General features: G+C 51.1%; 5 protein-coding genes, 1 long non-coding RNA gene and 2 other non-coding genes across 8 annotated transcripts; 3 read left to right on the top strand and 5 right to left on the bottom strand.

The window, feature by feature from the left end:
• Positions 1 to 1,291: 1,291 nt before the first annotated feature.
• Positions 1,292 to 6,669, top strand: Noxo1 (NADPH oxidase organizer 1). The gene is made up of 8 exons (XM_052759045.1): positions 1,292 to 4,375; positions 4,456 to 4,536; positions 4,712 to 4,787; positions 4,898 to 5,075; positions 5,215 to 5,396; positions 5,617 to 5,730; positions 5,956 to 6,073; positions 6,273 to 6,669. The coding sequence occupies exons 1-8, from the start codon at positions 4,310 to 4,312 to the stop codon at positions 6,562 to 6,564; spliced, it is 1,107 nt and encodes a 368-aa protein (XP_052615005.1). The 5' UTR covers positions 1,292 to 4,309; the 3' UTR covers positions 6,565 to 6,669.
• Positions 6,670 to 6,805: 136 nt separating this feature from the next.
• Tbl3 (transducin beta like 3) lies at positions 6,806 to 12,888 on the bottom strand. Its single transcript, XM_052759043.1, has 22 exons — positions 12,765 to 12,888; positions 11,365 to 11,416; positions 11,185 to 11,280; positions 11,052 to 11,099; positions 10,816 to 10,957; positions 10,654 to 10,738; positions 10,404 to 10,574; positions 10,244 to 10,319; positions 10,067 to 10,160; positions 9,800 to 9,981; positions 9,569 to 9,710; positions 9,397 to 9,455; positions 9,193 to 9,296; positions 8,618 to 8,765; positions 8,299 to 8,529; positions 8,146 to 8,216; positions 7,910 to 8,066; positions 7,774 to 7,832; positions 7,449 to 7,552; positions 7,293 to 7,364; positions 7,033 to 7,191; positions 6,806 to 6,940 (listed from the first exon to the last, which is right to left on the bottom strand). Exons 1-22 carry the CDS (start codon positions 12,803 to 12,805, stop codon positions 6,831 to 6,833), a joined length of 2,403 nt encoding a protein of 800 aa, XP_052615003.1. The 5' UTR covers positions 12,806 to 12,888; the 3' UTR covers positions 6,806 to 6,830.
• Positions 12,889 to 16,715: 3,827 nt separating this feature from the next.
• Positions 16,716 to 18,446, bottom strand: Rnf151 (ring finger protein 151). The gene is made up of 4 exons (XM_052758260.1): positions 18,438 to 18,446; positions 18,209 to 18,354; positions 17,789 to 17,885; positions 16,716 to 17,198 (listed from the first exon to the last, which is right to left on the bottom strand). Exons 1-4 carry the CDS (start codon positions 18,444 to 18,446, stop codon positions 16,716 to 16,718), a joined length of 735 nt encoding a protein of 244 aa, XP_052614220.1.
• A 2,241-nt stretch (positions 18,447 to 20,687) lies between these two features.
• Positions 20,688 to 21,303, bottom strand: LOC128123077 (uncharacterized). The gene is made up of 2 exons (XR_008222564.1): positions 21,030 to 21,303; positions 20,688 to 20,779 (listed from the first exon to the last, which is right to left on the bottom strand). It is a non-coding gene; the product is annotated as an uncharacterized LOC128123077 (long non-coding RNA).
• On the bottom strand, positions 20,847 to 20,973 carry LOC128123589 (small nucleolar RNA ACA64). Its single transcript, XR_008222760.1, has one exon. It is a non-coding gene; the product is annotated as a small nucleolar RNA ACA64 (small nucleolar RNA).
• A 157-nt stretch (positions 21,304 to 21,460) lies between the features above and the next one.
• Rps2 (ribosomal protein S2) lies at positions 21,461 to 23,151 on the top strand. Its single transcript, XM_052759041.1, has 6 exons — positions 21,461 to 21,640; positions 21,714 to 21,803; positions 21,980 to 22,087; positions 22,341 to 22,674; positions 22,839 to 22,930; positions 23,022 to 23,151. Exons 1-6 carry the CDS (start codon positions 21,464 to 21,466, stop codon positions 23,100 to 23,102), a joined length of 882 nt encoding a protein of 293 aa, XP_052615001.1. The 5' UTR covers positions 21,461 to 21,463; the 3' UTR covers positions 23,103 to 23,151.
• On the top strand, positions 22,144 to 22,277 carry LOC128123549 (small nucleolar RNA SNORA64/SNORA10 family). The gene has a single exon (XR_008222724.1). It is a non-coding gene; the product is annotated as a small nucleolar RNA SNORA64/SNORA10 family (small nucleolar RNA).
• A 107-nt stretch (positions 23,152 to 23,258) lies between the features above and the next one.
• Ndufb10 (NADH:ubiquinone oxidoreductase subunit B10) lies at positions 23,259 to 25,567 on the bottom strand. Its single transcript, XM_052759042.1, has 4 exons — positions 25,316 to 25,567; positions 23,797 to 23,935; positions 23,550 to 23,689; positions 23,259 to 23,407 (listed from the first exon to the last, which is right to left on the bottom strand). The coding sequence occupies exons 1-4, from the start codon at positions 25,461 to 25,463 to the stop codon at positions 23,310 to 23,312; spliced, it is 525 nt and encodes a 174-aa protein (XP_052615002.1). The 5' UTR covers positions 25,464 to 25,567; the 3' UTR covers positions 23,259 to 23,309.
• Between the last annotated feature and the right edge of the window lie 47 nt (positions 25,568 to 25,614).

Genomic DNA, 25,614 nt, shown 5'->3' with positions numbered 1-25,614 from the left:
TATTTTTCTGGTGATTTCTCTCTTTTTTTTAAAGATTTATTTATTTATTATGTATACAGAAGAGGGTGCCAGATCTCATTACAGATGGTTGTGAGCCACCATGTGGGTGCTGGGAATTGAATTCAGGACCTCTGGAAGAGCAGTCGGTGCTCTTAACCTCTAAGCCATTTCTCTCATTCTTGATGTTTTCTTTCTAACTCTCATTCTTGATGCTTTCCTTCTACCCCTTTTTAACTCTCTCTAACTCTATTCTTTCCTTTACAGCTTAAGCAAAATCTTTCAGGCAATATAAAAATTACAATGTGGTTACATTGTTTTTCAAGTGAATGATTATAATGAATACAAAACAAACAGTAAGAAACAGCATGTTTTCCATATCCCTTACATGATTAAACATTTTACATAGTACAGGTGAAAAACAAAGTATCATTATTCATACCCAAGCAACTTGTTATAGATTAACCATGTGGGCAAGCAGAGTATTATTCTCAGTCAGGTCTTTTACTGGCAGGCTGCGGTTTTGCAGTTACAAAGAAAAGGCCAATTACTTTATTACTTATCTTGAAAGGTAATCTTATAAGGAATCTTAAAGGAATCATAAACCTAAACTTTTATATATGAAAAAAATCAATTAGCTCTACTTTAAATCTTTAGGGTACATACCCACTCATCAATAGGGTTTTTTTGTTTTGTTTTTTTGTTTTTTTTAATGTCAGGAGATCTAGGGCAAAATGAATATAAGGAATTAATCATCACCTTTGGTCATCAACCAATCCTAGCAAGGAAAGTGCGTCAACTAGTAATAATTGGGCTGCTTTGTTCTTGTTCTCTGACCTTAAAGAGTTCTGCATTCACCTATGTGCCTTTCTAAAACTTTAGATTGTCTTCTTGAGTTTTTCACCTCAAAGCTTTTGACAAAAACACCTTAGTCTAACTTTAAGTTACTTTCAAAGCTTTGTCTCAGCTGTGATGCACTTCAAAACCTGTGAACACACCTCCCAACATTAAGGTTAAAAGAATTTAAGCTAGCTGGGCTAACTGAGACTCAGTTGTTTTTCTTTTTCTTTTTTTTTTCCCCCTTTGGTTTTTCGAGACAAGGTTTCTCTATGAAGCAAGCCTGGCTGTCCTGGAACTCACTCTGTAGACTAGCCTGGCTTCTAACTCACAGAGATCTGCCTGCTTCTGCCTCCCCAGTGCTGGGATTAAAGGCATGGGCCACCACCAGCTTCAATTATTTTTCTTTTTTTTTTTCTTTTTTTTTTTTTTTTTGGTTTTTCGAGACAGGGTTTCTCTGTGTAGCTTTGCGCCTTTCCTGGATCTCGCTCTGTAGACCAGGCTGGCCTCGAACTCACAGAGATCCGCCTGCCTCTGCCTCCCGAGTGCTGGGATTAAAGGCATGCGCCACCACCGCCCGGCTCTGTGAGTGGATTCTTAAGAGACAGGGAGGAACCTCTTACTAGCCACAGAGTTGGGACTCCTCTGTGTGCATCTAAGTGAGAGGTATGGTGATATATTGTGTACCCTAATAAACTTGTCTGAGGATCAGAGGACAGAGCCAGCCACTATATTAGACAAAGAGGCCAGGCAGTAGTGGCACACACCTTTAATTCTAGCATTCAGGACGCAGAGATCAGTCTGGATCTCTGTGAGTTCAAGGCCACACTAGGAACAGAGCCAGGCAATGGTGGCACATATCTTTTTTGTTGTTTGCTGTGGGATGTTCTGTATGGCAAATGTGTTGCTGATTGGTCAATAAATAAAACACTGATTGGCCATTGGCTAGGCAGGAAGTGTAGGTGGGACAAGGAGGAGAATAAATCTGGGAAGTGGAAGGCTGAATCAGAGAGACACTGTCAGCCGCCATGATGAGAAACAGCATGTGAAGATGCCGATAAGCCACGAGCCATGTGGCAAGGTATCAATTAATGGAAATGGATTAATTTAAGCTGTAAGAACAGTTAGCAAGAAGCCTGCCACAGCCATACAGTTTGTAACCAATATAAGTCTCTGTGTTTACTTGGTTGGGTCTGATGGCTGTGGGACTGGCAGGTGAGAGAGATTTATCCTGACTGTGGGCCAGGCAGGAAAACTCTAGCTACAGTTGTTGTTGTTTATTTTTATTTATTTATTTTTATTTATTTTTCTATTATCAGCTTGATACAGTATAAATTCTTATCCTAATAGTGAGAGTGAAATGTTTCACTGAGGCTTGCCCAGTGATTGAGTAAAACCAAAACTTATTATACGCCACAGTCATCCTAGGGTCCCCCCTGCTATGTAGCCTCCCTAGTTCTGTGGGTTGCAGTCTGATTGTTCTTTGCTTTATATCTAGTATCCACTTATGAGTGAGTGAGTACATACCATGTTTGTCCTCCTGGGTTTGGGTTACCTCCCTCAGGATGATATTTTCTAGTTCCATCCATTTGCCTGCAAATTTCATGATGTCATTGTTTTTCTCTGCTGAGTAGTACTTCATTGTGTGTATGTACCACATTTTCTTAATCCGTTCTTCAGTTGACGGGTGTCTAGGTTGTTTCTAGGTTCTGGCTATTACGAATAGTGCTGCTATGAACATAGTTGAGCATGTATCTTTGTGTATGATTGAGCATTTCTTGGGTATATGCCCAAGAGTGGTATGGCTGGGTCTTGAGGTAGATTGATTCCCAATTTTCTGAGAAACCGCCATACTGATTTCCACAGTGGTTGTACAAGTTTGCATTCCCACCAACAGTGGAGGAGTGTTCCCTTTGCTCCACATCCTCTCCAACATTGACTGTCATTAGTGTTTTTGATCATAGCCATTCTGACAGGTGTAAGATGGCATCTCAGAGTCATTTTGATTTGCATTTCTCTGATGATTAAGGATGTTGAGCATTTCTTTAAATGTCTTTCAGCCATTTGTGATTCTTCTTTTGAGAATTCTCTGTTTAGCTCTTTAGCCCATTTTTTAATTGGATTGTTCAGTATTTTGATATCTAGTTTCTTGAGTTCTTTATATACTTTGGAGATCAGTCCTCTGTCAGATGTGGGGTTGGTGAAGGTCTTTTCCCATTCTGTTGACTGTCTTTTTGTCTTATTGACCGTGTCTTTTGCCCTACAAAAGCTTCTTAGTTTCAAGAGGTCCCATTTATTAATTGTTGTGCTCAGTGTCTGTGCTGCTGGTGTTATATTTAGGAAGTGATCTCCTGTGGGTGGCACATACCTTTAATCCCAGCACTTGAGAGCTCATTCCTTTAATCCCAGGAAATAATATGGTAGGACAGAGAAAGGTATATAAGGTGTGAGGAAACAGGAACTCACTCTCTTTAGGCTGAGGATTTCTTAGAGGTAAGAACTTGTGGCTGGCTGTTCTGCTTCTCTGATCTTTCAGCTTTCACCCTGATATCTGGCTCTGGGTTTTTATTAAAAGATCACCTAAGATTCGAACAAGAGAGGAGGCAGTGGCTATGGAGGATAAGTGGAGGGCATCTAGGGTTGGTAGGGGCAGGCAGCGGCTGCCAGTTGGGTGGTTAGAGGGGTCCACAGTTCCTCTAGGTCCCTAGGGGTGGGTACTCACGGCTTTTCCAGTTGCTGGCTTCTGTCTTCTAATGTTTCTGAAATAGCCAGTATGTAAGAACCTGTATGTTGTTTAAGGCATATCAAGACTTGGCCAAGGAAAGAGGTGAGGTTTCATGGCCTTTTTACACAGGTTTGAGCCTTAGCTGCTCAGGGGCCTGAGGCAGGAATATCCCAAGTTTAAAGCCAGCCTTTGCAAATTATTGAAACTCTTGTCTCAAAGCCCACTCCCCCCAACCCACCCCGTAAAAACCCACAGCTGAACGGAAAGGCCCCAGGGGTGAAAAAGTTGATTCAGATGACAACAGCATACAGCCCCACAGGCGAATTCAAAAACCAAGCTGTTGGGCGCACGCAGCCTGGGACGACAGTTCAGCAGGCAGGGTAAGAGGCAGCCGGCAGGTGAGGTGGAGGCGGCACTTTGTAGTGGAGCTGCCTACCTCCTTTCTTCCCTTGGCTAGGGGAGGAAAGGAGCCCCAGGCGGCAGTTCCAACCCCTCAGGGTTGTTTCAGAACAGTCCAGTACAAAGGACTTCATTTTTTCCTCCCACCTGCCGCAGCTTGCCCCTCCCCCAGCACAGCCCTCCTGTGCTGAATCCTCTTAGATTTTGTGCTTGAAGAACAACCAGGAAACTGAAAAGTTTCCGGGTGTGAGTGCTGTGCAGGGACTCGGTTTCGGGCAGTGTTGGGAAATTCCACTTCATTTCTTCCGGCTGCTCAGAGCCCCTTCAAGCACCCAGCAGGAGGCCACAATCATGGCAGGTCCAAGACACCCAGTATCAGCGCATGCGGTAGCCCTGGTGCAGATGGAGCGACTCCAGGTAGGACCACACAACCCCATCCTCCACTCCTGCCCCAAGAGGCAGAAGGGGAGATGGCACCTCAAGCTTTCCTCACACAGACATTTGCCTTCTCCGTGCGCTGGTCAGACTGCAGTGACTCCTCTGTTCGCAGGAGCTGGGAGGAGTTTAGGCGGCTCCAGGTAAGTAACCCTGGGACTACTTCAACAGGGCGGCTCATCCTCCAATCCAGAGGCCTCTAGATACATGACCTCCCTCCCTTCCTGTAGAGGCCCTTCCAGGGACCCTCCCCCCCACCCCCACCCCGGGGGTCCTCTCCACTCTCAGAGATTGACACATGCTTCTTCTTCCTCTCAGAAGATCCTTAAGAAAACCTTCCCAGTGGAGGCGGGCCTGCTCCAGAGATCTGAACGAATTCTTCCCAAGCTTCCTGGTTAGGCCTGCAAGGGTTGCAGGGGTGGTCACAGGGGTGGTCAGGCAACCCCGCCCCCCCAAAAAAGTGTGGGTGAGTGGTCCCAGTGTGTTCTTGTGACACCCGGGCAGATGTTCCACTGCTGACTCGTCAGGGGCGTACTGGCCGAGGCCTGGTACGTTTGCGGCTGCTGAACACCTATGTACAGGAACTGCTGGCAAGCTCAGAGCGAGTATTGAGGAGCGCAGCACTCAATGACTTCTTTGCACCCAAACCTCTGGATCTGGAGCCCACACTGCCTCCTGGCAGGTGACTTATACCCTACTCCTAGACCATGCACTTGGGAAGGGCAGAGGCGAAGGCTAGGCTGACCTATATGTATAGGTGGGGAAAGGGGTATTCCCATCCTTCCTATTCATTTCTCACATGTGTTGGCTGCCCTGCCCAGCCTGGTGATCCTGCCCACACCAGAGGAGCCCTTATCCCAACCTGCAAGCAGTCTTGCCATTCATAGCCTGGAGGCTCAGAGCATGCGCTGTTTACAGCCTTTTTATACCCGTGACACAAGAGACAGACCTTTCCACACACAGGCTCAAGAAATTCTGGACGTATTACTACGACATCCTTCAGGTAGGACCACAGTATTAAAAACCTGGGAACAACTGGGCAGTGGTGGCACACACCTTTAACCCCAGCACTCAGGAGACATAGGCAGGCAGATCTCTGTGAGTTCGAAGCTAGCCTGGTCTACAAAGTGGGTTCCAAACACAAAACCAAAAAAAACACTTGCTCTCTGATCAAGATGGGTGCAGGTCTTGGCATCTGAGCCCTTTCCCTGCCTCTTGATCAGGTTGGTGGCTGGTGGAGAACAAGGATCAGCAGACAGCCTGGTTTCCAGCTCCCTACCTGGAGGAGGTAGCCCCAGGCCAGGCCCAGGAGTCAGGCCTGGCTTTGCAAGGCAGTGGTATGAGCCCATCCCTCACCACTAAGAAATGGACCTTGTGGCAAGGCTGAGACCAAGCCCAGGAGGGAGGGGATAGTTAGTGGGGCACCATGCATGTGGGTGCTGCTTACAGCAAGAAGGCTCAAGTGGGGTTCGGAGCAGTCTGGAGTGTCTAGAGGTGAGCCCAGAGCAAGGTAAGGAGTCCAGTCTTGCAGTTCTACAGTGACCCCCAAATACCTACCCTAGGGACGCAGTTCTGTGCTACCCAGGCCTATGAGGGCAGTCACACCGATGAGCTATCAGTGCCTGCAGGGGCACGTGTGTGTGTGCTGGAAACCTCCGACCGAGGCTGGTGGCTGTGCAGGTGAGCGTGTGTGTGTGTGTGTGTGTGTGTGTGTGTGTGTGTGTGTGTGTGTGTGTTGTGTGTATGTGTGTGTGTTGTGTGTGTGTGTGTGTGTGTGTGTGTGTGTGTGGTGGTGGTGTGGTGGAGTGGCAGGTGCTGCCTGGCAGAAGGGGCACATAGCATCAGGAAAACCCTTCATCAGGCCCCGCCTTCCTTGCAGGTACAGTGGCCGGGTAGGCCTGTTCCCAGCAGTGCTGCTGCAGCCCGAAGGGCTGGGCTCCCTCCTGGGCAGGCCAGGGCCCCCAGCCGGTGGAAGGGAAGTCAAGGTGGCCAAGGGCAGGACTGCTCCCCCTGTAGTGCCAACTCGGCCCTGTCGGAGCGCCATCCAGAGCCGATGCTGCACCGTCACCCGCATGGCACTGGGACAGGAAAAGAGCCCCAGGGTCCCCCCTGAGGATTTGTGCAGCCCTGCAGAGAGATTGTATTGTCAATCCCAACCACAGGCAAAGTAGGGAACCAGACCTGCCAAGGGAGCAGGATAGGGTGGGGCTGGATGGCTGACAGGGTCAAGGGGCAGCAACTTCCCATTTCCTCTAAATAAAAGTGGAATGACTTCACCCAATCTCATTGTGTCCTGAGGGACTTCAGGCTGGGGTAGGGGTGGGCTTGAACTTCTACAGTTGAAATCTCGGCGGGCCAAGTATGGCCAAGGATTTTGGGGGAGATTAGTCAGATTCATCTGAGAAGCCAAGATAGAAAAGTGCAACTTTTATGTGTCTCACAGGGCTGGGGGAGCAGCAGGGAGTGGGGACAGCTTCATGTTGTGCCATAGGAAGTCCAAGAAGGTAGCTGCTTGTAGTGTCCGGCTAAGCCGCTGGAAGTGCCGCTCTAGAGGAAGACAGAGGGCGTTAGGGCAGGGAGGAGGGGGTTGTCTGTGAACCCACCGGGGACTTCCCTGGACCCAGGGCCATGTCACATACCCGTATAGGGCAACAGCGCCTCCAGTGTACCCCGCACACCCTCGTAGGCCAGTAGTTCCTCGGGGGCCTCATGCCGCAACAGCACACCCAGCACAGCCTGGGCTTCGTGGCAATGTCTGGAGTTGGTGTTCCACGTGACACAGAAGCGCAGCAGGGCCTCTGGAGGTATAGGGATGGTCACCCTGCTTGTTGGCCATTCCGTGTTCTGCCCACCAGGCCACCCCCCTCCCCAGACTGGTCCCTTCCACCCTGTCCACAACCTTTCTGGTCTCGTCGTAACCGGAGCACAGTGCCTTCCAGCTTCTCACAGGCCTCAGGATCCCTCCGGATGGCTGTGGGAGGGAAGTCAGCTTAAAGGGTCTGCTGATCCCCGGAGCCTCCCCCAACCCCAGCCTGCTCCTGGGGCAGGTGCTGACCCTGGATAACAGTCAGTACAGTGTGGGGACGATCCAGGGAGATGGCAAGTCCTAGTGCCCGGAGATACCGCTTCTCATGGAGCAGGTTGTCTAGTTCTTGCTGTCTGGTGGGATAGAGGAAAAGACATTGTCAATCAGAGACCCTGGCTGGGCGTAAACACGCACAGGCGTGAGCCCTACCTCAACCTGTTTCCTATGCCTCACAGCAGGGGACATACAGGAGCTACTGCTGCTTAGGGGATCCAGGAGGTGCTAGTGGTGGAGACATGCAAGGGTGAGAGGTCTGCTGAGGGTATGCAGCGGGTCCTCCTGAGCCCAGACTTACCTGATCACCTGCTCTTCTCGTTTGGCCTGCTCTTCTGCCTGCTCGGCCTCCGTCACATCCTAGGATCAAATCAGGATCAGACAAGCCCCAGTGCTGTCCCCTGCGCTGCCTCATCCCACCCCTTAGGGTCCACAACCTTCCAGAGAATGATTCGGGAGTCACTGCCACCGGTGACGGCACGGTCATCCAGTCCGCTACAGTGTAGTCCCCAGACCTTGTCCTCGTGAGCATCCAGTGTCCGCACACACTCGTTGCTCTTAATGGTCCACAGCTTCAGAAGCCCGTCAGAACCACTGAGGTTGAGAATGGAAGGACTCAGTGTAGGGGAATGACCCCCACTATCCACCCCCAGCCCTCTCCTAGCCCATTCACCTAGACAGCAGCTGTGAGCCACGGCTCACAAAGGCCACCTTCAGCACAGAAGCATCATGTCCCTCAAATGTCTGCAGGGGAGAGAGAGGGGGAACCAAGTCTTACGGGTCTGAAGTGTTACCGGAGAGGGGATGGGACGAGGGAAGTACTTACCTTGAGACAGCTGAAGTCTTGCAGTGCCCAGAGCTTGACGGTGCCATCAGCAGAGGCTGTGGCCAGCACCTGGTCCATGGGTGAGAACTGGACATTCCAGAGGCCACGTCGGTGGCCTGAAAAAACACCCAACAGTTGGCACTGGGGCAAGGCCCAGAGCTTAGCTGTGCGGTCCTGTGAGCCCGTGGCTAACAGCTTGTCATTGGGGGAGACAGCCAAACTGTTGATGTCCTGGTGACGAGAGCAGGTGACGAAACTTAGATACTCACCCCATTCTAGGGCGCAGTCACACCCCATCCCAGAGGCCATGTGTGGCTACTTTGTCATGGCAGCGCTGAGTGGTCTGGGCCTGTAGAGGCACGGGGCCACTGTCCCCAGCTGTGTTCTTGGACAACAGGGCTTCAGGGAGGGGCCATAGCTTCACAGTACAGTCCTGACTGCCTGTCACCAGGAAAGCTTCTTTTAGCCTGTAGTCAACAAGAAAAAGGGAAACACTGCTCAGGCCCAAGGACACTGTCTGCAGTGCAGCAAGCTCTAGCCTTCTGCACCAGGATCGGGACCAGAAGGACCATCTCAGGACGTGGACTGGCCTACATCACCCCCAAATGCCTCTGTCTGCACTACCTACCCTCAGAGCCACCACACACAGCAGGACCCTGTTCAGTGTCATTTTGTCTGTCTCAAGTCCTTCCTATCTTGTCCACCTTCCAAGGCCACTTCCAAGAAATCTGCCATGGCACCTGAGTCTCCCTGGGCCTCTTCTCTGCTCCACGTCCTTGTTATAGCCTCACAGTGTGGCCAAACCAGCACCTTCATTCTCCACACTGTGCTAGAAACCAATGACTCGGGCCTCTACCTCCTTGGATACCCCCGGGTCCAGTCCTGATCCACTACCTGGAACAGCAGATGGTGCCCACGCTGTGTGTGTGTCCGGAGCCCTGAGCTACACAGGCCACCTGGCCAGCCTTGTTCATCCTCCAGACGCGTATGCTCTGATCCTGCGGACAGGAGGGGTTGAAGAGAGATGATGGGTCATGGTTCTGTTGCCTTTGTTTTCACTTGGGGGCCTGTGCCTTCATACCTCTTATGGGGTCTCACCTTGGCACAGCTGGCAAAGAGCCACCCCTTCTGGAACACATCCAGGGCCAGGACAATGTCTGGGAGGGAGAGGAAGAGTGGTCAGACAGAGATCGAGGATCCAAAGGAGGCAGGGAAGGGAAGCTGTCAAATCCAAGCTAAGGCGCCAGGGGTGTCAGAGGGCTTGACCTGCCTGTGTGACCGTGGAGGATCTGACAGGCCAAAGTCTGCAGCTCAAACACTTTCAGGCAAGGGCTGTTGGAAGCCACAACAATGTGGGAGTCATTGGGCCCAAGGAATCGAACATCCAACACTTCCTCGCTATAGCCAGCAAACTGTGGGAGGCAGGATGGTCACGAGTGAGGGGCTGTAAGACAGAAAGCCTAATGTCCAAGTCCTGCACTGGGCAGTAACAAGTGCTTACCTGTTTCTGTAGCTGTAAGGAATGTGCCTCGTAGAGCAGCAGGTTGTGATCAGCGGTGACAGTGAGGAGCAGACCAGCAGTGCGGGCCAGGGTACAGTGCGTCAGTTCCTGCCCTTGGCCTGGCATTTGTGGCTGGGTGTACACACACTGTCCAGAAGCTGCCTCCCACACACGGAGGATCCCTGTATCAGGACAAGGGCTGTTGGGGGATGAGGTCCACAGGCTTCACCCAGCTCCCTGGTCCACGTGTGGCCAGCCTCCCCACACCTTGGTCACCAGCTGTTAAGAAGTGCAGGCCTGAATTCTTCACACCCAGTGCAGGTGCCGGCTCCTCAGGCAACAGTACAGCAGTTTCCACGCTCTGTGGATGAACAGGGTCAGAGCCTATACAGCCATGCCTCCCATTCCTGCCCCATTCACTGGCCCTGGCCTGCAGGGCCATACCTCAAACACTGGCACTGTCCTCGAGGCCTGGTAGCTCTGAAGGTCCCAGACTATGCAGATCTTATCACGGCCAGAGCTGAGGAGAAACAGCTCCCTCAGTTCCAGTCTCAGCCTTGGTCTCCCCTTCCACCCAAGCCCCGTGTGGTCAGCCTGAGCCAACCTGAGCATGGTATGGCCATCCTCACTGAAGGACAGGGAAGTAACAGCACTGTAGTGTGCAGCCAGTACAGCCAGACAGGAGCGGTCCTGCAGCGACCACACACGGACAGAGGTGTCCACGGCCGAGGAGAAGAGCAGCAGGCGAGTGGGGTCTGGATGGAAGGCCACCAAACTGAAGAAAAGCAGAGACAAATCAGCTGTACTTCCCGGGGTGGTACCTCTACCCGCCTCTCCTCCACTACCCCACTCACTGAACGACACCGGGTGAGCCTCGAAGGTGGTGTGTCCCATAGTGCTGCACAATGTCCCAGACCCGTATAGCCCCATCACAGCCACCTGTGGGGATATGTCTGAGATAAGGGTGGACCTCGTGCCTTGTACCCTCCAGCACACCCACCCAGCTGGGGTCCTACCTGTGGCTAACAGTGTAGAGGTGGCGTCAAAGGCCATGGAGGCCACAGGAGCCGTGTGTATCGCCTTCCACAGACGAGTGACAGTGCCTTCTCGCCAGGCCCACTGAGCCAGCAGCAGTGCCCGGCTGGCTGTTACCAGTACCTGGGGGAAAGTGTGGGATAACACAGCCGGGAGGTAAGACATGTTTGCCAATTCGATATGGAAGGGAGCTTCCCCGCCACCCCACCCATCATACTTCATCATCGGGACTGAGGTCAAAGGCAGTGATGTCCTCTTGGTCCTCCTAAGGGGAGAGTGGGAATTCAGAGCACTGTAAGAAAATGCTACCCTCCCTTCAAGTCCCTCACATCTGTCCAGCCCATCCTTACCTGCTCCAGGCTCCGAAGCAAAGCCCCAGAGGCCACGTCTAGGATGTTGACTTTGGTACCACAGACACAAAAGAGGTAATGGCCAGTCTGGTCCAGCTAGGGATAAAGGGGTCTCAGCCAAGGAACCACTCAGTACTTCCTACACCTCTTTACCCTCTAACTGGCCCTGGGGATAGTTACCTGTGCTTTCCCACCCTTGTAGAAAGGTTCAATCTTCCGCTCAACAGCATAGCTGGAAAGAGAACAGGATACTGAGTGATCGCCTAATGCCCTTGTCCCACCTGTACTGGGTACTCTCCCAGAGATGAGCCAAATCCTTGACCTTGCAAAGCACCCAGTCAGCAGCAGGAACCCAGGGATAAAACTAACAGCTCAGTGGGTGGATGTTACTATCTTCACATTACAGGAAGGTTGAGACCCGGAGCTAGCTGGTGATCATGCCTCTGTGGATCTATGGGGTCATCATATTGCTTGAAGAGGTGGGCCTGGCCAGGCAGTGGTGGCGCACGCCTTTAATCCCAGCACTAGGGAGGCAGAGCCAGGCGGATCTCTGTGAGTTCGAGGCCAGCCTGGTCTACAGAGCGAGATCCAGGAAAGGCGCAAAGCTACACAGAGAAACCCTGTCTCGGAAAAAAAAAAAAAAAAAAGGTGGGCCTGGATAAGGTGAAGGCAGCCCAGCAACAGCCCAGACTTCAGAAGTTTTTTTTTTTTTTTTTGGGGGGGGGGGCTCCCTGCTAGCTGGGGGAGGCCAGGAAAAGGTAACATACTCTCAAGGTCTTCACTAGTGAGGCCCAGCACGCACTACCCTACCAAGTCTCCCTCCTCCAGCCTCAGCCCCACTTTATGTCTCCCCAGCTAGCTGTCATTTCTGGGGTCTGACTTTCTCTACTGCTTTGGTCCAGGCCAAGCCACTGCAGTTTCCCGGGGGGTGTGTGTGTGGGGGTGGCTGTTGCAGCCTCCTCACTGGCTACCCTGTCTACTCTGGTCTCTTGCTTTCATCCCCTTTAGAACATCTGACGGGTGTCACTATAGGAAGCTTGGAGCTTCCATTCTTCCCACACGCTTCTGTGACTTTGCCCAGAAGGACTTCTACCTATCTTTCTCAATGGTCAACTGCAGCACCACTGTTCCTGGCCCAGGCTCTGTGTTTTCTGCCTCTATCCTGTATGTGGGCTGGTCTGGCCTTCCCAAATCCAATGCCCCTCCTCCCAGCCTCTAAGTCCACTCCCTGGAAGTCTGCCCACCAGGATAAAACCAGCCTCCCATGCTCTGCACCCAGTTAACCCATCAACAGAGATGCTATCAGCACTGAGGCTTCTCTTTGCTAACACTTGATAATCCAATCCTCAGAGATGGGCGTAAACTATTTATCTGGAAACTATACACTCCGGATAAAGGCAGAGCCTGTCCCTATCCTAACACTAAACAGTTCCCCACAGCCTGGGGAACCGAGTGAGCACGGGACTCGGAGCCCCTTGTATCACCCCGAACGCCCCTCCTAAACTCCCGGCTCTCTTTCCCGGTTCCTCGGGCAGTGAACCCATCTCCCTTCGCGGTCGGCGCCTCCGCCCAGGACTTACTTGGCTTTGAAGCGGCTCACTCCGGCCACAGTCTCAGCCATGTCCGAGCGCAGTCGATTCCTCCAGGCTCAGCAGCCCTTAGCCGCGTGAGACAGACAACGCGCTACTCCGTACTTCAAGGCACGTAGTGATGACATCACGAGCTGCAACTACTTTGACGCCATCGGCACGCGCCCTGGGAGCCATCTTTACTGTGGGTACTGGCTACTGCGACCAGGAGTGGAAGCTGAAGGTGTTCCCAGCGTGCAGGCTGGCGGTGGCTGCCTTGCTGAACGTCTTGCATTTTTTGACTACCTATTTACTATTTATTTATTATTTGTTCTAATTTGTCTTGTTTTCTACTCCTTTTTTTTTTTTGAGACAGTATCTCTGCAGCCTTGGCTGTCCTGGAATTCGCTCTGTAGTCCAGGCTGGCCTCGAACTCAGACATTCTACTGCTTCTGCCTCCCCAGTGCTGGGAATTAAAGACGTGGTCCACCAATGCCTGGCTGTCTCATTTGCTTTTCATTAAAAAAATTAATTTAAAGCCGGGCCGTGGTGGTGCACGCCTTTAATCCCAGCACTCGGGAGGCAGAGCCAGGCAGATCTTTGTGAGTTCGAGGTCAGCCTGGGCTACCAAGTAAGTTCCAGGTCTCGAAAAACCAAAAAAAATAAATAAATAAATAAAATAAAATAAATTAATTTAAGCGGGGCGGTGGTGGCACACGCCTTTACCCCCAGCACTCGAGGCCAGCCCGGTCTACAGAGTGAAATCCAGGACAAGCACCAAAACTACACAGAGAAACTCTGTCTTGAAAACAAAACAAAAAAAATTAATTTAATTTAAACCATGTGGTGGTGGTGGCTGATGCCTTTAATCCCAGTCTCCTTGCACTTGCACTCGGGAGGCAGAGCCAGGAGGATCTCTGTGAGTTTGAGGCCAGCCTGGTCTACAGAACAAGATCCTGGACACGAACCAAAACTACAGAGAGGAACCCTGTATCGAAAAAATTTTTTTAGCTTATTAAGGAAGATTCTGGTTATGTATTGTTAGTTTTAGGCTGGTCTGGAACTGTGTTATACTCAAGGTTGGCTTCAGGCTCAAGATCTGTTTCAGCCTCTTGAACACCCTCCATTTATCATTTAGTTTGTGTGTGTGTACTACAAGACCACCCCCTCGCCATAGCATGTGTGGAGACAGAGAACATGGAAGTAGGCTTTTTTCCTTCCACTGCGTAGGTTCCAGGGATGAAACTCAGGTTATCAGACTTGGCAGCGGGTTCTCAGAGAGCCATCTCTCTGGCCCAGGCCTTTTCTAGATAGGGTTTCTCTGTGTGGCTCTGGCTGTCCCAAAACTTGCTCAGGCTGGCCTTGAACTCACAGAGATCTGTCTGCCTCTGCCTCTGGAGTGCTGTGATTAAAGGTGTGCGCCACCACTGCCCATTTCAGGAAATTCATAGGGCTGAATGCACACATAAAGAAGTTGGAGGCATTTTATCTTAATGTGAATTTTAAAAATGCTTTTGGCCTGGGCATGGTTGTAAAAGCCTTTAACCCCAGCACCCAGGAAGCAGAAGCAAGATGTCTGTGAATTCAAGGCCAGCCTGGTCTACAGAGGGAGTTCCAGGACAGCCAGAGTTGTTATACAGAGAAACCTTGTCTCAAAAAAACAAAACAAAACAATTCACAAAGCCTTTGTTTTAAACTGCCAGGGGTTTATCTTAGGTCAGGAGGGCGAGGAAGAAGCCAGCCATCTTGGAAGTTCACCATCTTGGTTGATGATGGCTATTCTTGGTTCTCAACTTGACTACATCTGGAATTAACTAAAACCCATGGCTAGGAACACCTGTGAGGGACTTTTTCTCTTCTTTCTTCCTTTTTCTTTTCTTTTCTTTCTTTCTTTCTTTCTTTTCCTTTTTTAATTTTTATTTTAGTTTTTCAAGACAGGGCTTCTTTGTGTATCAGCTCTGGGTGTCCTGAGGAACTTCTTAATTAAATCATTTGAACTGGGAATACCCACTTTTAATCTGGATCTTTTGAGATGGGAAGATCCACTTTTCATCTGGACTACATCTTTTGGCAGCCTATAAAGGACATGGAAGAAGGAGGCTTGCTTTCTGCCTGCTTGCTGGCCAGTCTTTTCCTTGGCTGGCCTACTTCTTTGGGGTTCTGGTGTATACTGAAGACTAGCTGAGACATCCAGCCTCATGAACTGAACAACTACTGGGTTATTGGACCTTTCATTGGTAGACAGCCATTGTTGGATTAGCTGAACCACAGCCTTGTAAGCCATTCCCTCTCTCTCTCTCTCTCTCTCTCTCTCTCTCTCTCTCTCTCTCTCTCCTAATCCCTCACAGAAATGAAAATATTCTAATGTGTGATACCTGGAGACACGGCTCAGCAGTTTAGAACACTTGTTTTTGAAGAGGAACTGGATTTCATTTCCAACAATCACATGGTGACCCACAAACATCCATAACTCCACTTCCAGGGTAGCCATTGCTCTCCTCTGACTTCTTAGGGCACCAGGAATGCACATGGTGCACATATAAACAGGCAAGGTAAAACATTCATACACTCCAAGGTGGTGGAGCACACCTTTAATCTCAGCACTCAGGAGGCAGAGGCAGGAGGATCTCTGAGTTTGAGGCCAGTCTGGTCTACATAGTAAGTTCCAGGATAGCCAGGGCTACCCAGAGAAATCTTGTCTCAAAACAAAACAGCAAAAACATTCATACACATGAAATAAATCTAAAGAGATACTTGTGGCCAGGCATGGTAGTACATGCTTTAATCCCAGCACTTGGAAGAGGGAAGAGGATCCTTGTGAGTTTGAGACCAGTCTGGTCTACATAATGTTTTAGGACAATGGGAACTACATAGAGATCCTGCCTCCACAGGGTAGCTTGTCTTCTGGAAAGAGATTTCAGATTCTGAAAACTTGTCAAATCACTTTACAGGATGCTACTGAATCTCACATAATGATGGGTCAATCATTGGAGGGACCACCCCCCCCCCCCCCCCCCGCTCCTGTATCTATGTCTGTGGAAGCCAGAAGAAAGCATAACGTCCCCTAGAAGAACTAGGATGTTACAGATGTTATTAGCAGCCATGTGGGTGCTGGGAATTAAACCTGGGAATAAAATCCAGGTCCTCTAGATCAGCCAGTGTTTTTTTTGTTTGTTTGTTTGTTTTTTTTTTTGTTTTTTTTTTTTGTTTTTGAGACAGGATTTCTCTGTATTGATAGGCTGGCCTCAAACTGGGAGATCAGCCTGCCTCTGCCTCCTGAGTGCTGGGATTAAAAAAAATGTGCGCCATCACTGAATGACACAGCTCCCCCCCCCTTTTAAGATTTATTTAGGCCAGGCGGTGGTGGCAAATGCCTTTAATCCCCGTACTCAGGAGGCAGAGCCAGGCAGATCTCTGTGAGTTCGAGGCCAGCCTGGTCTACAGAGCTAGGTATCAAAACAACACAGAAAAACTCTGTCTGGAAAAAAACAAAACAAAACAAAAGATTTATTTATCATGTATACAGTTTTCTGCTTGTATGCACCCCTGCAGGCCAGAAGAGGGCACCAGATCTCATTACAGATGGTAGTGAGCCACGATATGGTTGCTGGGACCTGAACTCAGGACCTCTGGAAGAGCAGCCAGTGCTTTTAACCTCTCAGACATCTCTTCTACTCTTAAAGTTTTGAGTCATTTGTGTCACCAGCTAGGAAGCGATTAGGCTGATAGAAAAGCCATGGGAAGAAAAATGGGTTAATGAATAAGCTAACGGCTTTGCAGAATCTACTCAGTGGTAGATCCAGTCAGAGAAAAGAAACTTCAGAGTCTGGGAGAACAATCTAGGGAAGAGAAAGGCCAGTGTCTGATGTGGAAGGTCAGCAGGGGTGACAAGGACGACAGAGCACACAGCATGCACAGGACGTGAGGTGGGTCAGGTCTGGGCTCAGCGTTTATTTAACTCCTTTATAAGACACCTTGGCCCTGCACACCCCACATCTCAGCCTCCGGGGCAACCTCAGTCTCCTGAGCCCTGGAGCTCAGAAGCAGGGAGTCATCCTCCAGGAAGTCGCCCAGCTGTGCCAGCTGCCGGCGGATGAAGTTGGTGGTGCGGTGCACCAGGCGCACACGCCCCAGCAGGCTCAGCAGCAGGGTCCGGTTGCGCTCGTGGCGCTGGACCCAAGCATCACGTAGCTCACGGTAGCAGTTGTGTTGCTCACCCTCCGCGGCAGCCAGAGTGGCCCCACAGCCTAAGGGGCAGCGCTGCTGGCCACCCTGCTGGCCACCCTGATGGCAGTGCTGGCGGTGCTCATCGAGGACCCCACGCAGAACCTGCGCGGTGCAGCCCTCATTGGGGCAGGCCATCAGCTCGAAGGGGCAGGAGTTTTGGTGCCCCTTGCGATGAGCCAGAGGGCATGTCACCAAGCAGCCAGCTTCAGCATTCTTGCACTAGGGAGGATAAGAAAGCTCAGTGTGAATTAAACTGGGTTAGGCGTTGCCACCTGGGGCTCCTAAATAACCTCTAAGCTGTGATATCCCCTGACTATGAAACAAGTGAACTCTGGAGCCTCCTAAGGTTTTTATTGGTTTGTAGAGACAGTTTCTCTGTAATAACCCTGGCTGTCCTGGAACTTGCTCTGTAGACCAGGCTGGGCTCCTCAGACTCAGAGATCAGCCTGCTTCTGTCTCCCCAGTGCTGGGATTAAAGGCGTGCACCACTACACCTCACTGCTTGCTAAGTTTTTGTGATTCCATTTTGTAAAGCTAGAGGGCTGAAGAGTAATAATGGCTAGTGCACCAGGCACCTCATCCCTGGAATTTTTTATACTCCTCACATTACACCTGAAGGTCCAAGGAATCCAGGAAGGATAAGCAGCTGTCTAGTGGCACAGCAAATGGTAGACCCATGATTCATACTCTTTAACCGTGTCTATGACCTGTGGCCTATCCTTGGCCCTAACAAAAGGCTTCTTTTTGCTCCCTCTTCTGACCCTGCCCCACCCCCCGCCGGGAGGACGGGAGTGGATGTTCTGAGCTACCTTGACTTGCAGGCGGCCAATGGTTTTCCGGAGTTTGTTCACTTGGACCATCTTTCTCCTTTTCACCTCTTTTCTACAGCATGGACAGGTGTTTTGTCTAGAAAGAGGTATCAGTGTGATGTTGGAAGTGGAAGAGGGAAGGTGGGAGGCATATGCCTGCCAGAGCAAGCCTTCATGGGGTAACCCAGCTAGTCTCTCCTTTCTGGCTGGAGGGGGCATGAAGGGGGCCCTACAGGATTTGGCTCCCAAGCTGAGGCTAGGGACTTCAGACTACAGAGAGTGAGGCACACTTTATCTTAGTGTCCCAGATTTTGCGGCTGAGTCTTCTAGCCATCGGAACCCAGTTTTTGGAAGACCTTCCCACTCTCAGCGGCAGGAGTCGCCTCCCAGCCTCCCACCCCCCTGAATTCCCAATGGCACCTGGCTAGCCACTGGAGGATGCACTTTTTGCAGAAGATGTGACTGCATGGCAGCCTCATTGGCCTCTTGAGAACCCCATGGCAGACGGAACACAGGAAGTTGCAGTCAGGAGGGCTGGCAAAGAGGTTGAGATCGTACCCACCACTCTGCAAAGGCCAGGTCAGTGTTAAGGCCTGGGTGGGACCAGGCTCCAAGCCCCTGCCCCGAAGCACTCTTACTAGCAAGATACTGCAGCCATCTTTTGGTAGGGAGGCAGGCTACATTTAAAGTCAATATAGCCTGCAGGGACCAGCCCCCACTTCAAGGGTGAATCTGTGGGGGTTGATTCCCTCAAGATTTGCCAATATTTGACTGAAGAAGCTGGAATGGCTCCAGGTTATACCACCTAGAGCCTTCTGAAAGATTTTCTTGTCCCATAAAGGAACTGTCATCCATTCTCAGAGTGAGATAGCATTGATTCCTAGGCAGCTAGGCAGCTGTCTAGGAATTGAGCACTTATCTCAGAGCTGGTGGAAAGAGGCCAGGGGCTCACCATGATCTGTGTCTGGACGGCAGCTCCACTGAGGCTAAGGACTCAGGAGCCTCCATTTCACAGTGCATGTGGCCCGACATCACAGTGGCATTGTCTAGCTTGGGCCAATCACAGCTCTGGCCCAGGGCCCATTGGGACCTTGTAGCCACCTACCCTTTGCCTTTCCCTCTGAAGGTGAGTGGTACAGTAGCCTCATCTCAGGAGTAATCTTTGGATTCTCTCCCTTGCCTTGGTTGTGGCTGACTTCTAGGGGCTGGTTCCCCAATGCCAGCAGGTTCACAGGGATTGCAGCTCCTCCACTGACTGGGTGGTCAGTTTAGATGTTGGCCTTCTCCACTAACATCCCTTCACCAAGGACTAAGCCCAATAGCAGGAGGCTCATCCTGTGAAAGAGCCCAGAGGTTTTTCAATTTAACTGTAAGAAAGGCCCTGGGAGCCTGGCAGTGGTGGTACAGGCCTTTAACCCCAGCACTTGGGAGGCAGAGGCAGGTGGATCTCTGTGAGTTCGAGGCCAGCTTGGCCTACAGAGTTCCAGGATGGCCCAGGCTGTTATACAGACTGTCTTGAAAAACAAAACAAAAGCCTTGGGGAGGTAACACTTTTAGTATGCATGTTGTGTAGTTTTGTTTTATGATGCAGTTTCCATGTCATAACCTTAGATGGGGTAGGACTTTGCTGTTTTGGGGCCACACACACTCAGTAAGCTGAATAAATACTGATTTATGAAGCTTAACTTCAGTGGACTCATACTTTGGTGATTACTGGTGCCCTATTTGGGGTGAATAGATGTCTCTCATCAAAAAAGACCAACACATCCCTTCAAGTTCACTTTTTGCCTAGGTGGTCATCTCTTAAGAAAATTTTAACTATGTATAGGTATGATTTGTCTGCACATTGGCCTGTGCATGTGAGTGCAGGTGCCATTGGAGGCCAGAGTTATGAGCTGGAGTTAGTCCTCTGCAAGAGCAGCAAGTACTCCAGCTGAGTCATCTCTCATCTATTTTTTTTAAAATTATTTTTATTTTATGTGTACTGGTATTTTGTCTGCATGTATATGTGTGTGAGGGTGTCAGATCTCAGAGTTACAGTTGTGAGCTGCCATGTGGGTGCTGGGAATTGAACTCAGGTCCTTTGGAAGAACAGCCAGTTCTCTTAAGCACTGAACCATCTCTCCAGCCCCTGTCATCTCTCATCTATTAAAGAGACAGGGCCTCCTACTGTCACCTCGGCTGGCCTGGAACTCTTTGTGTAGAGCAGGCCTGCCTCTGCCTCTCCAGCACAGGCAACCACAGCCAGGCTCCATTCATTTTAAAGATCCCGAACACTGAAGCTATTGTCGCATCCTTGTTAGTGATCACTTGATCAGGACACTTTACCTGCTTGTGTGCAAATTACATCTGGAGCATGTGTACAGGACAAGATCTAGCCCAGCTGAAACTTGTCACATACAAACTTGTGTTTGAGTTCTGCTTGTGTAGTGTCTAAATCAGTAGGAAGCTCAGGTGTAATTCCAGCATTTGGAAGGCTGAAGCGGAATTGTTAAAACTCCATGCCCTCATTGAATACACAGCAGGACCCGGTCTCAAAAGAAAAAAAAAAGGGGGCGGGGGTTGAGGATTTAGGTCTGTGGTAGAGCGCTTGGCTAGCAAGCCCAAGGCCCTGGGTTCGGTCCTCAGCTCCGGGTGGGGGGTGAAGGGCTAGAGATGTCTCAAAACCGTTGTTCTTTCAGAGGACCTGGTGTTTGGTTCCTATCAGACACATGGAGGCTCTCAACTATACCAAACTCCAGTTCCAGGGGATCTGACGTCTTATGGCCATGGGCATCAGGCACGCACATGGTGCATATACATACACGCGGCGAAATAAAACACATTTAACACACCCAACTACGACTCCATTTTCCACCCAGACTAACAGGTACCCTCCAAAACATACATACACGGTAAGTTAAGTTAAACCATTTTATTTGAGAAAAGTGGACACGCGAACCCTGCCATTTTCGTGGACGAAGCGGCGGCCGCCTCCAGATCCAGTGGAACCTGTGGAGAAATGACACTGTTAGGATCGATGTCACAAGCCGGGACGTGAGAGCGGCGAGGCGATCCGGAGTGTCGGGGCCTGGGTTTCACCCTCCCACACTGGGGCAGCGGGCGGTGAGCTTAGGCCTCTGTGGCTCTGGGCGCCGAATCTCACCTCCGGCCACAGTCAAAGCCGAAGATGATTTTCAGCGAACGCCCATTTACCGGGCCAACAGCGAACACAGCATGAGACCGAGGAGGCGCAACCTACCTGGGCCAGAGAGCAGCACCACGCACTCACGATCTCTAGCAGGCCTGAAAGGCGCCGGTCAGAGCTTTTATAGTCCCTTCCAGGCGGCGTAGGTTTCGGCTTCGGCGAGAGAATATGCGCAGGCGCAGGAAGAACGTGGCGGGGGCGGGACAACACGCAGCCAATTACAGCCTGCGGGCGAGCTGCACGAGCAGTCGAGCTATCGCGGCGCTTTGGTGCACTATAAAAACCCCCTTCCGCGCAGTCTCGCTCTTCTTCTTCTTCGGGAAAACACGTGAGTTTGTGTTACTGGATTCTGGCTTTGGGGCCTGGGCCGTGGAGGGCCGTGGACATCCGCACGGGGACACCCTTGGGTGGGGGGTCCCGTATCGGAACCCCAAGTGACCGCAGAGCATAGGACTCTGCTGATTTGCTTCCTTTTGTCTCTGTAGCAAATGGCGGACGACGCCGGTGCAGCGGGAGGGCCCGGAGGACCCGGGGGCCCGGGACTAGGAGGCCGCGGCGGCTTCCGCGGAGGATTCGGCAGCGGCCTTAGGGGCCGCGGTCGTGGTCGAGGCCGTGGCCGTGGTCGAGGCCGCGGGGCTCGTGGAGGTAAAGCTGAAGACAAGGAGGTAGGTCTGGGCCGCGGGCGGGGTCGGCGCCCGCTCTGAGTGAAGCCGCCTTTTGACTGATGTCTTCCTGCAGTGGATCCCCGTCACCAAGCTGGGCCGCCTGGTTAAGGACATGAAGATCAAGTCCCTGGAGGAGATCTACCTGTTCTCCCTTCCCATTAAGGTACAGACACCTCGGTGCTGGAACATCGTTTGGGTGGGAAGGTTGCTCTCTAGATGGCCACTTGTGGTTGCTGCCACATCCGTTATCGGGATGAAGTGAGGACGACTTGCAGTAGTCTCCTTTTCTGTCTAATGACAGGAAGCTCTGAACAGGTTTCTCACAATTTCCTGTTTTAGGAATCCGAGATCATTGACTTTTTCCTGGGCGCTTCCCTAAAGGATGAGGTTCTAAAGATCATGCCAGTGCAGAAGCAGACTCGGGCTGGCCAGCGGACCAGGTTCAAGGTATTAAGTCTATTCTTTAGCAAGGTGGAAATGCTTAAACAGGGTGACTGAGCAAAACTCTCTCACTCTGCATAGTTACACTAGGTTTTACCCGTGTGACTTTCGTACCGGGAGAGAGAGAAAAAGAGTTCCTCAAGTACTTTTGATTGGCCTCACAGTGGCCTCTCTTGCCTGGAGGAGCACCACAGGTCCTGGTTGGGATATGCGGGTTCTGTGAGGTACTGCCAGCCATTTCACCTAAGTATTTTCACAGGCTTTTGTCGCTATTGGGGACTACAATGGTCATGTTGGTCTTGGTGTTAAGTGCTCCAAGGAAGTAGCCACTGCCATCCGAGGGGCCATCATCTTGGCCAAGCTGTCCATTGTCCCTGTGCGGAGAGGCTACTGGGGGAACAAGATTGGCAAGCCCCACACTGTGCCGTGCAAAGTGACAGGCCGCTGTGGCTCTGTGTTGGTGCGTCTCATCCCTGCCCCCAGAGGCACTGGCATCGTCTCTGCTCCTGTGCCTAAGAAGTTACTGATGATGGCCGGTATTGATGACTGCTACACGTCAGCCAGGGGCTGCACTGCCACCCTGGGCAACTTTGGTAGGTAGCTCACACAGTTAGTTGCTGGGGCCTCTCAGCTCTGCTGGATCACACCAGCCCAGGGAGAGGTGGCCTTCTCTGTTCCTAGGAGTGCAACAGATCCATAGTGGGAGGGACTTTATCAACAAAAATTAAGCCACTATCCTTACCCTTCTGTTTTCCAGCCAAGGCCACCTTTGATGCCATCTCCAAGACCTACAGCTACCTGACCCCCGACCTCTGGAAAGAGACTGTGTTCACCAAATCTCCTTATCAGGTATGCTGATTGAGCTGGTGGTGTTGGCTGCTTTGGCTTTCTTAAGATTAGGGGATGTGTTGTATTAATGATTTTCCACTTCTCTTTTTAGGAATTCACTGACCATCTTGTGAAAACCCACACCAGAGTGTCTGTTCAGAGGACCCAGGCTCCAGCTGTGGCTACCACATAAGGGTTTTTATACAAGAAAAATAAAGTGAATTAAATCTGCTAATAATGTTTGTTTCTGTTTTTGTTTTGTTTTTTGGTGACCCATCTCCCTCATGCTTGGTGAAAGTTTTACTTGAAGAGGACAAAGATATGCATTTAATGGACACCAAAAAACAGGCAGGGTGCTCCCAGTCACTTTATTTCTGCAATGTAACGAGTTCTTGGAGTCTTAGGCAGCAGCCTTGGCGGCTTTTCTCTCTTCCAGCATCCTATGCTTCTGCTTTGCCAGGCACTTTCTGGCAGAACAATAGGCTCCCAGGTCATAATCTGTAGAAGAGATAGGGGGTAAAGCTTGTTACAGGCAGGGCATCTGGGCAAGGTTTTAGTGGCTGGGAAAGCAAGACTCCAAACACTCGTGATAGCTGAGGAAAACCAGAAGTCAGGGTTGGATTCAGGCTGGGTTACTCACAGCGGTCATGGAAGGCCTTAGCCACCTGGTTGAACTGCTCCAGTTCCTTGGCACAGTTCTGCTTTGAGCTCTCTCCTTCTCTCTGCTGACAAGCCTTAAGCCTCTCTTGGATGATGTTGACAATTTCCTGGTCAACTTTGCTGAAAGAATAGAGAGATAGTTCCTGCCTCAGCCCAGGGGTCTGGGTCCTTTCAAGGGGGGTGTGGACTGGATGACACCAGTCAACTGTTCCCTGCTGTGCACTCACTAGTCCCTTTTCCATTGCATCTCCGCCTCATAGATACACGGGACGTCACCCTCTTTGCATTCTGTGATGTCCGGCACACGTCGGTACTGCCGGTGATAGTAGTAGATTTTGTTCTTGGCATGCTGTCGCTCAATGAACTCTGCAAAGAGAACACCTCAAACTCAAGGCCTGTCAGCTTAGACACACTAGGGGGTCTAAAGTTCTATCAAGGACTGGCTACAGAGGTTAACAGGTATCACCTCCAGTTGCATGAGATCTCACCTCATGCCTCTAACCACCTTACAGGGTAGGTCCTTATTTAGAAGAGACATAACTCAGGGTTGAGAACACAGAGGGTTTGAGTAGGCAAGGAAACTCCAGGAATTCAAGACCCAATGTTTTCCACTGGTAAGTTAAAAGAGCACAGAGTTCACACATTCAGACATTCTAAGATGCTACCGAAATATGGAGCTGACCTTACTGCAGTAATGCACCTGGGGCTGGCTAGAAAACTTCCACCTTCCTAACCCAAGGACCACCTGTAAACCAGGGGCAGTGACTTGGCTGTAATCCAAGCTACTGGGAAGCTGACAAAGATATTTGCTATGTTGTCCTGGACAACAATGAAGATGCTGTCTCACAAAGATAATCCATAAACTATAATCAGATCCTCAACATTTGGAAGAGGGAAAAGCAAGAAACCACCTGAGCATGCTCTGCACCCCAAATGCTGGACAAATGGGCCGCCCAATCGACTGGACAAAGTGCCCAGCATGTTCCAGCTGTTGTTCACCAAGCTGGCAAACAGGACCACCAAAGGTTGAAGGGAGCATTCTCTGGAACCAGGGATAAAGAGAACAGCTATTTAAAACACCACTTTGCATGGGTGACACTGTGGCCCAAAGAGAACGAATAAGCACCCTGACCATGCAGATGGATAGCAAATTGTCCATTTCAACAAGGGCTTACTGATCGGCTACTTGTGCACACTTAGCAAAGCTCCCTGGTGATGGGCTAGATTTCCGACCACTACTGTTTTGTTTTGAAGACAGGGTTTTTCTGTGTAACCCTGGCCGTCCTGGACCAGGCTGCCTTCGAACTCAGAGTCACCTGCCTCCACTTCCCCAGTGCTGGGATTAAAGGCATGTGCCACCACCACCCGGCTTCCGGCTAACACCGTTTAAAAGAGCGACCGGGGTCGAGGGTTATGGGCAGGCTGTAGTCCTGGGAAAAGTGGGCTATTCCGCGGGGGCGAAGGGAGGTCTTGGGAAGTGGTCTGGGGTGCAGCGGGGAAACAAAAGGTGACGGCTCGGTCCCGGGGTCTCGGATACAGCAGAGGGTGTCCTCTGGGGAGGTTAACAGACCATTTGGAAAAGAAAGAAAGAAAACGACAAAGAAAAAACAGCCAATTTGGACTCGGGGGCTCTGGATGCGGGACAGCAACGTGCAGCGGGTGGTGGTTCCTGGGGACCGCTACTGGACGTGGGATCCGTGGGGTACCAGGATCTCCACGGAGCGGGCGCAATCCTAGACCCTGTACCTCTCACGAGGGTCACGGGCCGGTCCACGAAGAGGTCGAAGGCCTTCATAAAGTAGGTCAGGGGGTTGGGGAGCGAGGTTTGCGGCGAGGGAGCCGGCGTGCGGCGCGGGGGCTCGGGGTACACATCCTTGTCCCAAGAGTCCGGCATGGCTTCAGCAAGCGCTGGCCTCCGACCTCCAATTCGCTCCGCGTTAGGACCAGCTCGGCCTGCCGAGGACGCGGGGACCTCTACGCCTGCGCGGAAAGGCGGCACCGCGCCTGCGCAATAGGTAGTCGCGGGGCACCATGGGATCGTGGCT

Source organism: Peromyscus californicus, unplaced genomic scaffold (assembly GCF_007827085.1).
Source record: "Peromyscus californicus insignis strain IS unplaced genomic scaffold, ASM782708v3 Scaffold_3__1_contigs__length_106647218, whole genome shotgun sequence".
NCBI classification, from domain to species: Eukaryota; Metazoa; Chordata; class Mammalia; order Rodentia; family Cricetidae; genus Peromyscus; species Peromyscus californicus.
This window is presented reverse-complemented; position numbering and strand designations above follow the sequence as displayed.